The 15,008-nt window shown below is 39.1% G+C and overlaps 1 protein-coding gene across 1 annotated transcript in view; it reads right to left on the bottom strand.

Moving 5' to 3' along the window:
• The window catches only part of MRC1 (mannose receptor C-type 1), a 106,728-nt gene extending 101,986 nt beyond the window's left edge, over positions 1 to 4,742 (bottom strand). The window contains exon 1 of the mRNA XM_010590887.3: positions 4,370 to 4,742. Within this exon, the coding sequence (XP_010589189.2) occupies positions 4,370 to 4,457 (88 nt within the window). The 5' untranslated portion in view covers positions 4,458 to 4,742. The remainder of the gene's footprint in view (positions 1 to 4,369) is intronic.
• Positions 4,743 to 15,008: the final 10,266 nt, after the last annotated feature.

Here is a 15,008-nt window from a genome sequence, read left to right as displayed (position 1 = left end):
GGATTTTTTTCCTTAGTGTTTAGATGAGGAAACTGAAAGAGGAAGGTTATCAGGATTGTATAACTTGACATATCAGTGTCAGACCACAATTGGATGTTCCCAGGTCATAACTATCCAACAGGGGTGACCAAAGTCACATTTTCTTGGCCTGTGTTACAGCGAGAAATCTCGTGGACCGTGCAGAGCTGAAAGTTGCAGAGCGAAATCCCAGGCCTACTGCTAACTGCTATGCAGTGACCCTCAAGATTATTTTGTGTTGCCTCATCTATAAAACGACGGGGTCAAGCAAAAGTATGTCATTTCCAAGTTGTCTCATGGTTTAATATCCCAGGAATCTATGAATTACAACAAGATTTCTTTCCTACCCCCAGGAATTCCTTTAATTTTCATTCTGAATAGGTTTTTTCTTGCCACCTGGCCCCCTGTTTTAGCCACATCCTCTCAGCCCAGAGAGAAAGGTTGGGTGTTGCCCTATGGCCCGCTGTGCCGGAGCCGGCTAACACCAACTAACCAGTTGCTATCAAGTGGATTTGGACTCATGGTAACCCCACGTTCATCAGAGTAGAACTGTGCTCCATAGGGTTTTCAGTGCCTGATTCTTTGGAAGAAGATCCGAAGTACCTCTGGGTGGGCTCAAACCATCAACCTTTTGGTTAGCAGCTGACCATTAACCACGTGAGCCACTCTGGGACTCTGGCATCGACTAGTGAGAGCCTATTGTTAGTATCTCTTTCCAGTTGGACCTCCAGTGAACTTAGGTCAGTAGCTTGAAATCAGCCACGATGGAAGTATTTACACCATGGAAATTAGCAAACGCAACAAATGAAATCAGTGCTGTTGTTTCCTTTTTTTATTTCTGAGAACTATTTTTTAAACATTTACCCACACACCACTTCCTGTGAGCCAAACCCTGCCATTTCCAAGGCAAACTTCTGTGCTGAGGTCCTTCTCAAAAACCACCCTGTGTCTGACCAACTCTCACTGTAACCCAGCTACAAGCACATCGAAATGAGGCCTAAATATTGGCGATGAATGCAATTTTCTCTGTTAGAAGGATAGGAAGGCAAGAAGAAGAAACCCCATCTGTAAAGCTTAGGCCTCAAAGAACAAATGACCTGTCCATCGTCATCAGCCTAAAGATGCCCGTGGAGCTAATGATGTGGGATGCATTGGAGAGACGGAAGAAAGGGTTCTGCTATAAAACACAAAAAACACTAAGAAGCAGGGAGATCATTCTATGGATTTTCTTAATCAGTAGGAAGCTGGGGGAAGAAGGTTCCTCAGGATTCGTACAGGAGCTGCTGGGTGGGTTCTGTCTACTTAATACTAAAAAAAACTACTTAGTGCTTATTATGATCTGTTTTTCTGCTGTTAAATCCTCTCTCCTGGTACGTTCCTAGTGGTAGTGATTCAGTTATCTGTCCTCCCAGTTTAAGCTACTGCTAACCAAGCAGGTGTTCTACTTTTATCCAGACACCTCTGTTGATGCTTAGGTCCAGGAAAAAGTAAAATAAGAATTAGAGAACCCAAATGGAAAAAAATAAAAAAGAAAATCTAGAAGAGGATCCTTTGCCCATTTTTTGGTTTGTTTTTTATGCTCAGAATAAATAGGTCTTCAGCACCTCTCACCTTCTCCAAGTATTTGTCCCTAGGAAGCCATTAGTCAGAGTAAGACATCCTGCTGTCTCTAGGAGGGAAAAAAGCCTAAGCAAATTAAGAAACATTTTTTTGCTCTAAAGCATTACAAGCCAGTTTACAGAAATTAGGGGCTCTATCTGTAGCCCCTGTGGTCCAGATCTACGGCAAGCCACACTTCACATGTGGCTATTATGCACATGAAATAAGGCTAGTCTGAGTTGAGATGCACTCTTCATATGTATTACATATTGTATTTTGAAGACCTAATTAAAAAATAACAAATGTAAAAATATCCCAAAGATTCTTATGTTGATCAGATGTTAAAATGATGACACTTTGGATATATTGAGTGAAATAAAATATATTAATAAAATCCATTTCGCCTGTTGCTCTTCACTTTTTATTTATTTGCTTTTTATTGTGCCTATTGAAAACTTTGAAATGAAATGCTATGGCTCACCTTTGTGCCCCCATCTTGTGTTTCTATTACACAGTCCAAGTCTCATAAATAGCACTCGAATCGTTCATCCAGCTTCTGCTGAATACCTTCCATGACAGGGACCTGACTACTCCTAAGCAGCCTATTTATTTTAAACAGCACAAACCTTAGGAATTTTAATTGGTCTTAGTTTTAACCTTTGGAACCACAAAGAATATATTATTCCTCTTGCACATGACAGACTTCCAAGGTGAAGACAGTGATAATGCCTAACCCCACCCTTCCGGCCAAGTCTTCTCTCTTCTGGGTTAAGCAACTCCTCCTCTAGCACCAGTTATTAATTGAGAGATATGCCTTGTAGCCAGCACTAAGGTAAAATATCACCTTGGGCCCCAGGTATCTTTTCTCATTGTGTTTCTTGGGAAATGTCTCCTTTAAGTGCTTAATCTACTGCTTTCACTGGAGTCATCACTAATGCAGAAAGAAAACAAAGTCACTGCTCTTCATAGCTAACACTTATCAAGTACTCGCTCTGGGCCATATTCTGTTTTAAACTTTTCACATATTGTAACTCACTGAATCATCACAACGACTGATGGAACAGGTAATATCATGATCCCAATTTTATAAACAAGGAAACTAAAACACAAAGAAATTAAATAACTTGCCCAAGATCACACAGCTAGTATGTGTCAGAAATAGGGAGCAAACCATATTGTTTTTTCTTGTATTTTTATAGTCACTGCTACTACTTAGTGGAACCCTGGTGGCAGAATGGGTAAAAGCTCGAATGCTATGAATCCACCAGCCGCTCCTTTGAAACCCTATGGAGAAGTTTTACTCTGTCTTATAGGGTCGCTGTTGGAATTGACTTGAGAGGAATGGGTACCACTACTTTGTACTTAGCAATTTTGTTGTTGTTGTTAGGTGTAGTCGAATCAATTTCAACTCATAGCAGCCCCATGTAACAGAGTAGAACTGCCCCATAGGATTTTCTAGGCTGTAATCTTTATGGATCCATTGCCATAGAGTTGATTCCGACTCATAGCAAGCCTATAGGACAGAGCAGAACTCCCCTATAGTGTTTCCAAGGAGCAGTTGGTGGATTTGAACTGCCAAACTTTTGGTTAGCAGCTGAGCTCTTAACCACTGTGCCACCAGGGTTGAAGATAGCCAGACCTTTTTCTCATGGAGCTGCTGAGTGGGTCCTGTCAAAATCTTTCAATCAGCAGCCAAGCACCTAACTTTTTTTGTCACCAAGACACCTTCTACTTAACACTACTTAACGCTTATTATGATTTGGCTTTTTCTGCAGTCAAATCCTCTCTCCTGGTACATTCCTGGTGGTAGTGATTCAGTTATCTGCCCTCCCAGCCCTCTCCCTGCCACTACCACAATGCATAGAGCAGTGCCATCAACCTAAACTGTACTCAGTAAATGTTGATTTGATAGAAATGAAAAACCAGGAAGCAAAAACTCAAGGTGAAAATCCCTCTTACATAATTTCAAAAGAACTGGGAGTGAAAATTCTTACAGGCACTCTCATTCTGAAGTTTAAGCAGGCAGAGTCTGTAGAAATAGAAAAAGACTCAATAAGGTCTTTGAAAATTTGAAAAGCTCTGAATCTGTCCCTAATGAGGAAACCACCAGCCTCCAGAAAAAGACAGGACTAAATCTGCTTCTGCTATAGTCTGAGTAATTTAGAACGCAGTTAAGGATAAACTTGCTAGCAATGAAAAGGATGAATGATTAAAATGGCTCACAGAAAAAAAGACGTGAATTAAAAAAAAAAAAGTTGTGAATATCACATGGAATCCCCTTTTGAGCGATGCTCTGTGATCTCATCCTTAGACCTAGAATGCTGCCCTTTTTTCGGCCAAAAACACTGGGAAGAGATTTGTTGGGGGGGTAGGTAGAAATATTGTGACTTGAAAACCAGAATGAGCCAACCACAGAGCAGAAAACTCTCCCAGGATAAAGATGGCAAGGGCAATGGGATGAAAGATGTCAGGAAGAGGAGGCAGAGTTTGTGGGGTTCAGGGCCGGGCAGCACCTCTGCCCTGACCAGCAGCCACCCTCCTCCAGCCCTGCGGCTTCCATGCCTGGCAGCCAGGCAGAAAGAGCAGGTTTTGCCACAGAGCTTGTGGTACCAGGAGTTTTGCTTTCCTCCTCACCACAGGTGTTGAAAGGAACCCATTACATCTGACCCAGAAGGGGAAGGTTTGCCATAGGCACCAGGCACCGTAGGCACCAGGCACAACTCAGAAGGCCTCCACCTCAGAACAGACTTACCCAACAGCTGAACAGCCACCTGAACGAGAGACAGGAAAACCAGCAGCACGGGCAGCCTCAGGGCCAAGAGTTTATCTTTTTCTTCCATTGATGGAAAAGAGGGGGTTAAAAGAACAAAAACAAAAACAATGAGGGCATCAGACGACCCCCTCCACCAGGTCCCTTCTCAGAGCCGTCCTGCTGAAAAGAAGTGTGGAAGAAGCGCTGACTTTTAAAGGGCTCCTGAATTTAGGGGAAACCTTCAATAAGGAGATATCCTGTCACATGAGGGTGTTTGGAAAAACAGGAATTCAAAGTTACAACTTTGCTTTGTAAGCTAACTTCTGAGAAGAGCAGAAACAGAGGAAGGAGAGAAAAGGACACATGTAGGATAAGGGTGAGGACAAGGGGGAGGAGAGGGCCACAGTGAGAACTGAGGAGGGAGGGCTGGCCTGCTGGCAAGGGAAGAAGTGAAACAGCCTTGGGGCTCCATGCTTTCTCGGATGGAGCTGGGTGGAGGGCAGGCTGGAGGCTACTACCTGGGCCACAAAACTGACGTCCCCCTGGGAAGCAGACCAGTTGGGGATCCCTCGGTCAGATAACCCTCACTCTAAAGTGACAGAAATGAGAGGGCATTTTAATGGAAGGAGGAAACATTTACTTAGTGGTTGAAAGTGTTCCCCTCATTCTCCACAGTCAGTGCTTAGAGTATTTTTCTTTTTCTTGTGCTTTAGGTGAAAGTTTACAGCTCAAGTTAATTCCTCATTCAAAAATGTATACACACATTGTTTTGTGACATTGGTTACAATCCCCACAATGTGACAGCACGCTCCCCCTTTCCACCCTGGGTGCCCTGCGTCCATTAGTCCAGTTCCTCCCTTCTCGTCTTGCTTTTGGGTGGAGTTGTCCATTTGGTCTCGTACGTTTTATTGAACTAAGAAGCACGTTCCTCACATGTGTTATTTTTCGTTTTATAGGCCTGCCTAATCTTTGTCTGAAAAGCAGGCTTTGGGAATGGTTTCAGTTCTAAGTTAGCAGAGTGTCAGGGGGAACCTAGTCTCAGCGGTTCCTCCAGTCTCTGTCAGACCAGTAAGTCTGGTCTTTTTTCATGAATTTGAATTTTGTTCTACATTTTTCCCCAGTTCTGTCTGGAACTCTCTTTTGTGATCCCTGTTAGAGCAGTCAGTGAGAGTGTTTCTTTTTTCTTGGAGAGTGTTAAAAGAAACGGTTCACAGAGAGCTTTGTATCTCTTGTTAGAGGAAAACGGAAAGAAAGAAAGAGAGGTTAAACCTGAGGGAGATCTCCTCTGTCATTGGACTGGCAAGCGGAAAAATCTTGATGAGAGCCAGAGGAAACAGACACAGAGGATTTTCAATAAAGCCTCACTGCCCAGCTCCACCTACAGTCATCCTTTTCAAGTTTAGAATGGTCTTCTTGCTCAAATGAGAAAATCCGATTTTTTGGTCAAAAGATGTGTATTAATTTCATGACAAGTGGAATTCTTTCTTTAAAAAGAAAATCAAAACTGCAAACAGCTCTTTCATAAACACAGTAATAACCCCCAAACATCTATTATGTTATGTTTTGAAACGAAAATTGAATTAAGAACAATTTGAAGCAGATACTAATAATCAACCAACTAGCAAAGTATGCGAGATGTTAGTAAATCAAAAAGCAGTTGCCAGAAGCACATTTTTGGAAATTTTATATTAATATTTTATCTTCAAAGAGAAAGTTCCAAGAGTCACCATATTTATGACAAAATTATAAATTTTATTTCCTAATAAGATATGTGCAATAGTTCTCTTAGTGATTTTTTTAACATTATAAATTTAAGAATATTCTTGCAGTAGAAAAAAAAGATAGCGAAGATATAGAAGAAAGGACAAATGTTTCTTTTTCACTAAGCCACTGCTTGACTGACCAAAAAAAAAAAACCTAGTTGGTGACAAAATAGAACTAATTAAACAAAAACATTCCTTTCTGAGACATTGTGTTGCTGATTTACCACGAAAACAAAATATTTTAAATGAGTCATTCTGGGCTTTTAAATGTAAAATAATTTTAATTTTGTAAAGTTCCAAAAGTTCTCATTTGGATTTATATTAAATTCAGAAACAAAAAGCAAAATTTAATGGAATTATCTCTGCTTCCCATTCAGGGTTGTTTTATTGCACAAATGTGTGATAAAGCCGATCAGTGGTACAGTCTCTGGCTTTGATATAAAGTGAAGCCCACTGCCCCACAAATGGATTGACCACAAGACCTTGACTTTATTGAAACAAAGATTTATTAGGTTAGTACAGGTAATCAAGGCAAAAAATGAAAATCCAACTCTTGCCACCCACTTTACATCCTTTTACTAAGTTTTGGTTCTTCTTTTTGGTTAGTTATTGATGATGGTGGTTGTTTTTAACAGGTCCTGCCTTCAAACTTAAGGAATATTTCTATGAAATAAAAGAAATCGTCATTTTGTTTTTTGACAAAATTGGATTACTGAATGGTCTCATTTCCTCCTAGGCTTTCTCTTTCCCAACCCTTACCCATCACACCCACTCAGCTTTGCATGAGGTGAACTTACTGTCTCTCTGCTTCACCCTGCAATAGTTCCAAGAAAATTGACTCAATAATTCTTTGGAAACCTGTTTGAAGATTTTGCACAGGTATTGTTTTTAAGTAAACCTAATTTTTTTTTTTTAATTGTGCTTTAGGTGAAAGTTGACAGCTCAAGATAATTTCTCGTACAAAAATTTATACACGTACTGTTATGTGACATTAGTTGCAATTCCTAAAATGTGATAGCACGCTCCCCCTTTTCACCCCTGGTTTCTTGTGTCCATTCAACCAATTCCTGTCGCTTCCTACCTTCTCATTCTGCCTCCAGACAGGAGCCATCCATTTGGTCTCCTGCATCTGAAGTACCCTCCATGAGTATTACTTTTTGTTTTATAGTCCAGTCTAATCTTTGTCTGAAGAATGGGCTTCATGTATGTTTTATAGTCCAGTCTAATCTTTGTCTGAAGAATGGGCTTCATGTATGTTTTAGTTCTGGGTTAACAGCGCATCTGGGGGCCATAGTTTCAGGAGTTCTTCCAGTCTCTGCCAGACCATTAAGTCTGGTCTTTTTACATGAATTTGAGTTCTGCTCTTCACTTTTCTCTCGGTCTGTCTGAGACTCTCTGTTATGTTCCCTGTCAGGGCAGTCATTGGTGATAGCCAGGCACTATCTAGTTCTTCTGATCTCAGGCTGATGGAGTCCCTGGTTTATGCGGCCCTTTAGTCTCTTGGGTTAATATTTTCCTTGTATCTTTTGTGTTCTTCATTCTCCTTTGCTCCAAGTGGGTTGGGACTAATTGAGGCATCTTAGATGGCCACTTGCAACCTTTTAAAACCCCAGACACCACTCACCAAAGTGGTATACAGAACATTTTCTTAATAAATTTTGTTATGCCAGTTGACCTAGATGTTGCCCAAAAGTATGGTCCCCAGACCCCAGCCTCAGTTACTCTGTCCCTCAAAGTATTTGGGTGTGTTCAGTAAATGTCTTAGCTTTTGCTTTGGTCCACTTGTGCTGACTTCCTCTGTATTGTGTGTTGTCCTTCGCTTCACCTAAGATGATTCTTGTCTATCTAGTTAGTGAATTCCTCTCTCCCTCTCTCCCCACCCTTGTAACCATCAAAGAATGCTTTCTTCTGAGCTTAACATTTTCTTGAGTTCCTATAATAGTGCTCTCATACAATATTTGTCCTTTTGTAACTGACTGATTTCAGTCAGCATGATGCCTTCCAGATTCATCCATGTTGTGAGATATTTTGCAAATTAATCATTGTCCTTTATCATTTCATTGTGTGTATGTACCATATTTTTTTTATCCATTCATCTGTTGATAGGCACTTAGGATGTTTCCATCTTTTTGCTATTGTGAATAGTGCTGCAATGAACATGGGTGTGCATATATCTATTCATGTGATGGCTCTTATTTCTCTAGGATATATTCCAAGGAGATTGCTGGATCATATGGAACTTCTAGCTTTTTAAGGAAGTACCAAATGTTTTCCAAAGTGGTTGTACCATTTTATATTCTGACCAGCAGTGTATGTGTTCTAGTCTCTCCACAACCTCTCTAACATTTATTATTTTGTGTTTTTTGGATTAGTGCCAGCCTTGTTCGATTGAGATGGTATCTCATTGTAGTTTTGATTTGTAATTCTCTAATGGCTAATGATTGCGAGAATTTCCTCATGTGTCTGTTAGCCATCTGAATATCTTCTTTGATGAAGTGTCTGTTCATATCCTTTGTCCATTTTTTAATTGGGCTAATGATCTTTTTGCTGTTGAGGTGTTCCATTATTTTGTAGGTTTTAAAAACTAGACCCTTGTTGGATATGTCCTAGTCAAAAATTTTTTCCCAGTCCATAGGTTGTCTGTTTACTCTTTTAGTAAAGTCTTTCGATGAGCGTAAGTGTTTGATATTTAGGAGCTCCCAGTTATCTAGTTTCTCATCTGGTGTTTGTCCATTGTCAGTAATGGTTTGTGTATTATTTGTGCCATTTATTAGGGCTCCTAGCATTGTCCCTAATGTTTCTTCCATGGTCTTTATGGTTTTAGATTTTATATTTAGGTCTTTGATCCATTTTGAATTAGTTTTTCTACATGGTATGAGGTATGGGTCTTGTTTCATATTTTTGCAGATGAATATCTGGTTATGCCAGCACCATTTGTTAAAGAGACTGTCTTTTCCCCATTTAATGGACTTTGGGCCTTAGTCAAATATCAGCTGCTCATAGGTGGATGAATTTATGTCTGGGTTCTCAATTCTGTTCCATTGGTCTACGTATCTGTTATTACACCAGTAGCAGGCTGTTTTGCCTACTGTGGCGGTATAATAGGTTCTAAAATCAGGTAGTGTGAGGCCTCCCGCTTTGTTCTTCTTCTTCAGTAATGTTTTACTTATCAGAGGACTCTTCCCTCTTCATATGAAGTTGGTAATTTGTTTCTCCATCTCATTTAAAAATGCCGTTGGAATGTGGATCAGGATTGCATTGTATCAGTAGGTTGCTTCAGGTAGAATTGACATTTTCACAATGTTGAGCCTTCCTATCCATGAACATGGTATGTTTTTCCACTTACGTAGGTATCTTTTGGTTTCTTGTACTACTGTCTTGTAGTTTTCTTTGTATAGGTTTTTTACATCTCTGGTTAGGTTTGTTACTAAGTACTTTATCTTCTTGTGAGCTATTGTAAATGGTATTGATTTGGTGATTTCGTTTTCAAAGTTCTCTTTGTTGGTGTAGAGGAGTCCGATTGATTTTTTATTCTTTTTTTTTAATTGTACTTTAGATGAAGGTTTACAAAACAAACTAGTTTCTCACCAAAAAGTACACATATTTATCTATGACATTGGTTAACAACCCCAGAGTATGTCAACACTCTTCCTTCTCAACCCTGGGTTTCCTATTACCAGCTTTCCTGTTTCCTCCTGCATTCCAGTTCCTGCCCCAGAGGTGCACCCTTTAGTCTTGTTTTGTTCCATGGGTCTGTTCAATCTTTGGCTGAAGGGTGAACCTCAGGAGTGACCTCATTACTGAGCTGACAGTGTGTTTGGGGGCCATACTCCCAGGGTTTCTCCAGTCTCTGTCAGGCCAGCAAGTATGGTCTTTCTTTTTGAGGTAGAGTTTTGTTCTACATCTTTCTCCAACTCTGTTCGGTACCCTCTGTTATAATCCCTGTCAGAGCAGTCAGTGGTGATACCCAGGCACCACCTAGTTGTACTGGCCTCAGTCTGGTGGAGGCCATGGTAGATGTGGTCTGTTAGTCCTTTGTACTAATCTTTCCCTTGTATCTTTAGTTTTCTTCATTCTTCCTTGCTCCTAAAGGGGTGAGACCAGTGGAGTATACTAGATGGCTGCTTACAGGCTTTTAAGACCCCAGACACTACTCACCAAAGTAGAATGTAGAACATTTTCTTTATGAGCTATGTTATGCCAATTGAGCTAGATGTTCCCGGAGACCATGGTCCCCACAGCCCTCAGCCCAGCAATTTGGTTCCTCAGGGAGTTGGATGTGTCTATGGACCTACCATGACCTTGCCTTGTACAGGTTGTGCTGACTTTCCCAGTATTGTGTACTGTCTTACCCTTCACCAAAGCTTCCATGTATCTATTGTCTATTAAGTGTTCTTCCATCCCTTCCCATCCCCTCCCTTGTAGCCATCAAAGATTGTTTCTTTTTGTATGTAAACTGTTTCATGAGTTTTTACGGTAGTGGCCTCATATAATATTCATCCTTTTGTGATTGACTTATTTCACTCAGTACAATGCCCTCCAGATTTATCCACGTTAGGAGATGCTTCACAGATCATCATTGCTCTTTACTGTTGCATAATACTCCATTGCGTATACGTACCAGTTTGTTTATCCATTCATCTGTTGAAGGGTATCTAGGTTGTTTCCATCTTTTTGCTATTGTGAACAATGCTGCAAAGAACATGGGTGTGCATGTGCCTATTTGTGCAACGGCTCTTATTTCTTTAGGACATATTCCTAGGAGTGGGATTACTGGATCATATGGTATTTCTATTTCTAGCTTTCTAAGGAAGTGCCATATCTAAGGGAATGTAATGTGATTGTATCATTTTGCACTCCCAGCAGCAGTGCATAAGAGTTCCGATCTCCCTACAGCCTCTTCAGCATTTATTATTTCCTGTTTTTTTTTTATTTGTGCCAGTAATGCCGGGGTGAGATGGTATCTCATTGTGGTTTTGATTTGCAGTTCTCTAATGGCTAGTGATCGGGAGCATTTCCTCGCTATCTATTGGTGCTTGAAGGTCTTCTTTGGTGAAGTGTCTGTTCATTTCCTTTGCTCATTTTTTCATTAGACTACTTCTCTTTTTTTGTTGTAGAGTTGTTGGATTTTCTTGTAGATTTTAGAGATTAGACCTTTATCTGATTTGTAGTAACCAAAAATTTTTTCCCAGTCTCTAGGCTCTCTTTATACTCTTGTGGTGAAGTCTTTTGATGAGCATAAGTGTTTGATTTTTAGAAGATTCTCCTGGAGCTTGTGTGTTGTTCATTGTGGTTTGTATCCTGTTAATGCTGTGTAGGGCCTCTAGTGTTGATCCTATTTTTTCTTCTATAAACTTCATAGTGTTTGGCTTTATATTTAGATCTTTGACCCATTTTGATTTATTTTTTGTATATGATATGAGGTACGGGTCCTGTTTTATTTTTTTGCAGATGGACATCCAGTTTTGCCAGCACCATTTGTTAAAAAGGCTGTTTTGTCCCCATTTGATGGACTTTGGGCCTTTGTCAAAGATCAGGTGACTACAGGTGGATGGATTTACATCTGGGTTCTCACTTCTGTTCCATTGGTCAATGTATCTGTCCTTGGATCAGTACCAGGCTGGTGTGACTACAGTAGCTACACACTATGTTCTGGGGTCAGGTAGTGTGAGTGCTCCTGTTTATTCTTCTTCAATAGTGCTTTACTATGCAGAGATTCTTCCCTTTCCATGTAAAGTTAATAATAAGTTTTCCATCTCTTTAAAGAATGTTCTTGGTATTTGGATTGGGATTCCATTTTTTTTTTTTTTTTGTAAATTGTTTTGGGTAGAATTGTCCTTTTCATAATGTTGAGTCTGTGTTCATGAGAGATACTGGTCTGTAATTTTGTGTGTGTGTGTTGACTTTCCTGGTTTTGGTATCAGGGTTATGCTGGCTTCATAGAATTAATTCATAAGTATCACTTCCATTTCTATGTTCTGAAATAGTTTGAGTAGTACTGGTGTAAGCTTTTCTCTGAATGTTTGGTAGAATTCTCCAGTGAAGCCACCTGGGCCAGGGCTTTTTTTGGTTTGGAGTTTTTTTTATTATTATTATTACCTTTTCAATCTTCTCTCTTGTTGTGGGTGTGTTCAGAATTTCAACATCATTTTTTGTTAGTTTGGGTAGGTAATATGTTTCTAGGAATTTGTCCATTTCCTCCAGGTTTTTAAATTTGTTGGAGTATAGTCTTTCATAATACTGTGTTATGATACTTCTTATTTCAGTTGGGCCTGTTGTAATGTCCCCCATTTCATTTCTTATTTGGGTTGTTTGCACTCTCTCCTGTTTTTCTTTTGTCAGTTTGGCCAGTAGTTTGTCGATTTTGTTGATCCTTTTGAAGAACCAACTTTTGGTTTTGTTAATTCTTGACATTGTTTTTCTATTCTCTATTTCATTTATTTCTACTCTGATCTTTATTATTACCTTTCTTCTGGTATCTGTGGGCTTCTTTTGCTGTTCTCTTTCTGTTTGTTCAAGTTGTGTAGCTACTGTTTTGATTTTGTCCCTTTCTTCTTTTTTGATGTGTGCATCTATTGCTATCAATTGAGCTCTGAGCAAGGCCTTTGCTATGTCCCAAAGGTTTTGGTATGATGTGTTTTCATTCTCATTTGATTCTAGGAATGTTTTTATTCCATATCTGATTTCTTCTGTTACCCAGTGGTTTTTAAGCAGGGTATTTTTCAATTTCCATGTAACTGATTTTTTTTTTTTCCTTACTCTTCCTGTTGTTAATTTCTACCTTGATGGCATTGTGGTCAGAGAAGATAGTTGGTATTATCTCAATGTTTTGGATTTTATTGAGGGGTGCTCTGTGGCCTCAGATGTGATCTATTCTGGAGAACATTCCATGTGTGTTGGAAAACAATGTGTACTTTGTAGCCATTGGGTAGAGTGTTATATATATGTCAATGAAGTCAAGTTGGCTGACTGTGGACTTTAGAGCTTCTGTATCTTTGTTGAGTTTCTTTCTAGATGTTCTGTCCTTTACAGACAGCGGCGTGTTGAAGTCTCCTACTGTTATTGTGGAACTATTAATTTCTCTTTTCAGTGCTGTTAGAGTTTGTTTTATGTATTTTGGAGACCCATTATTGGGTGCAATGATGTTTATTATGGTTAAGTCTTCATGAGGGATCATCCCCTTAATCATTATTCAGTACCCTTCTTTGTCTTTTATGGTGGGTTTTGTTTTAAAGTCTATTTCATCTGAGATTAGTATTACCACTCTTGCTCTTTTTTGATAGTTGTTTCCTTGATTTTTTTTCCATTCATTGATTTTTAATAAATTTACATCTTTCTTTCTAAGGTATGTCTTTGTGGAGAGCATATTGATGGATCCTACTTTGTTATCCATTCTGTCACTCCATGTCTCTTTTTTGGGTGCATTTAGGCCATATACATTCAGTGCAGTTATCGATAGGCGTGAGTTTATTGCGGTCTTTTTGCAGTGCTTTTTTTTTGTGTGGTGCTAACATTTTCTTTGTTCCTCTTACTCTCCTGGGCTGAATTCCTTTTGTTTGTGGATTTCTTTTGTTTTTGTAGATTTTGTTTTTATTGAGACTTTGTTTTTCTCCTTTATTTTGATGAGTAGGTTTGTTAACTTTCTTTGTGGTTACCTTGAAATTTACCCTTATCTTCCTAGGTTTGAACCAGCCTATTATTACTTGATATTGCCTTGCCTTCCTCTTCATTAGAAAGTTCTATACCTACGCTATTCATTCCCTATTTTATTGTTCTGACATTGTTATCATTTACAGATTAACTTCTCTGGTTCCCTGTTGCAATTCTTTTGGTTTTGGATAGTCCTTGAGAGTTCATTTTCTACATTGGTATCTGGCTGGTACAATCTTGCGATCCTAGTTCAGCCCGTGGTCTGATATTGTTTGTTCTCAAACTGAAGGACTCCCTTTAATAATTCTTGTAAGGTTTGTTTGGTTTTTACATATTCCCTTAATTCCTTTTTATCTGGAAGTGTCGTAATTTCACCATTATATTTGAATGGAAGTTTTGCAGGATACATGATTCTTGGTTGACAATTTTTTTCTTTCACAGTTTTATATATGTTATTCCATTGCCTTCTTGCCTGTACGGTTTCTGCTGAATAATCAGAGTTTAGTCTTATTGTTTCTCCTCTGTATGTGACTTTTTGTTTTTCTTGAGCTGCTCTCAGGATTTTTTGTCTTTGGTTTTAGTGAGTGTGAATATGATATGCCTTGGTGTTTTTTGAGGGGGGGGTCTATCCTATATAGGGTTCGTTGAGCTTCTTGGATGGTCAGCTTTTCATCATTCATGGTAATAGATAAGTTTTCTGTCAGCACTTCTTCAATGATCCTCTCTGTGCTTTTTGTTTTCTCTCCCTGTCCTGGAACTCTGATCATTCATAGATTTTTGCTTTTAATTTTATCCCACATAATTCTCAGGGTTTCTTCATTTTTCTTTGTTCTTTTTTCTGATTTTTCCTCAGAGTCGTTATCCAAGTATTTGTCTTCAATTTCACTGATCCTGTCTTCCATCATTTCAAACCTGCTACTCAGCCCTTCTATGACACTATCCATTTCTGAAATCTTGTTGTTTATCTTTTGGATCTCTAATTGCTGTTTTGTATGATTTCTAGTTGTGAATTTATTTTGGAATTTTGTTCATGTATTATTTTCCAGAATTATTCCATTTTTTTGTCTGTATTTTCCATGAATTTGTCTTCCTTTTCCAAAAATTTGTCCTTTTTTGTCATTTTTGTCTGCTTTTTGCTTCAACTCTTGGATAGCTCTGAATATTAAAGATTTGAATTCCCTGTCAGGCAGTTTTAGTGCCTTTTCTTCTACTGGAAAGTCATCTGG

This window comes from Loxodonta africana, chromosome 4 (genome assembly GCF_030014295.1).
Source record: "Loxodonta africana isolate mLoxAfr1 chromosome 4, mLoxAfr1.hap2, whole genome shotgun sequence".
Taxonomy (NCBI): domain Eukaryota; kingdom Metazoa; phylum Chordata; class Mammalia; order Proboscidea; family Elephantidae; genus Loxodonta; species Loxodonta africana.
This window is presented reverse-complemented; position numbering and strand designations above follow the sequence as displayed.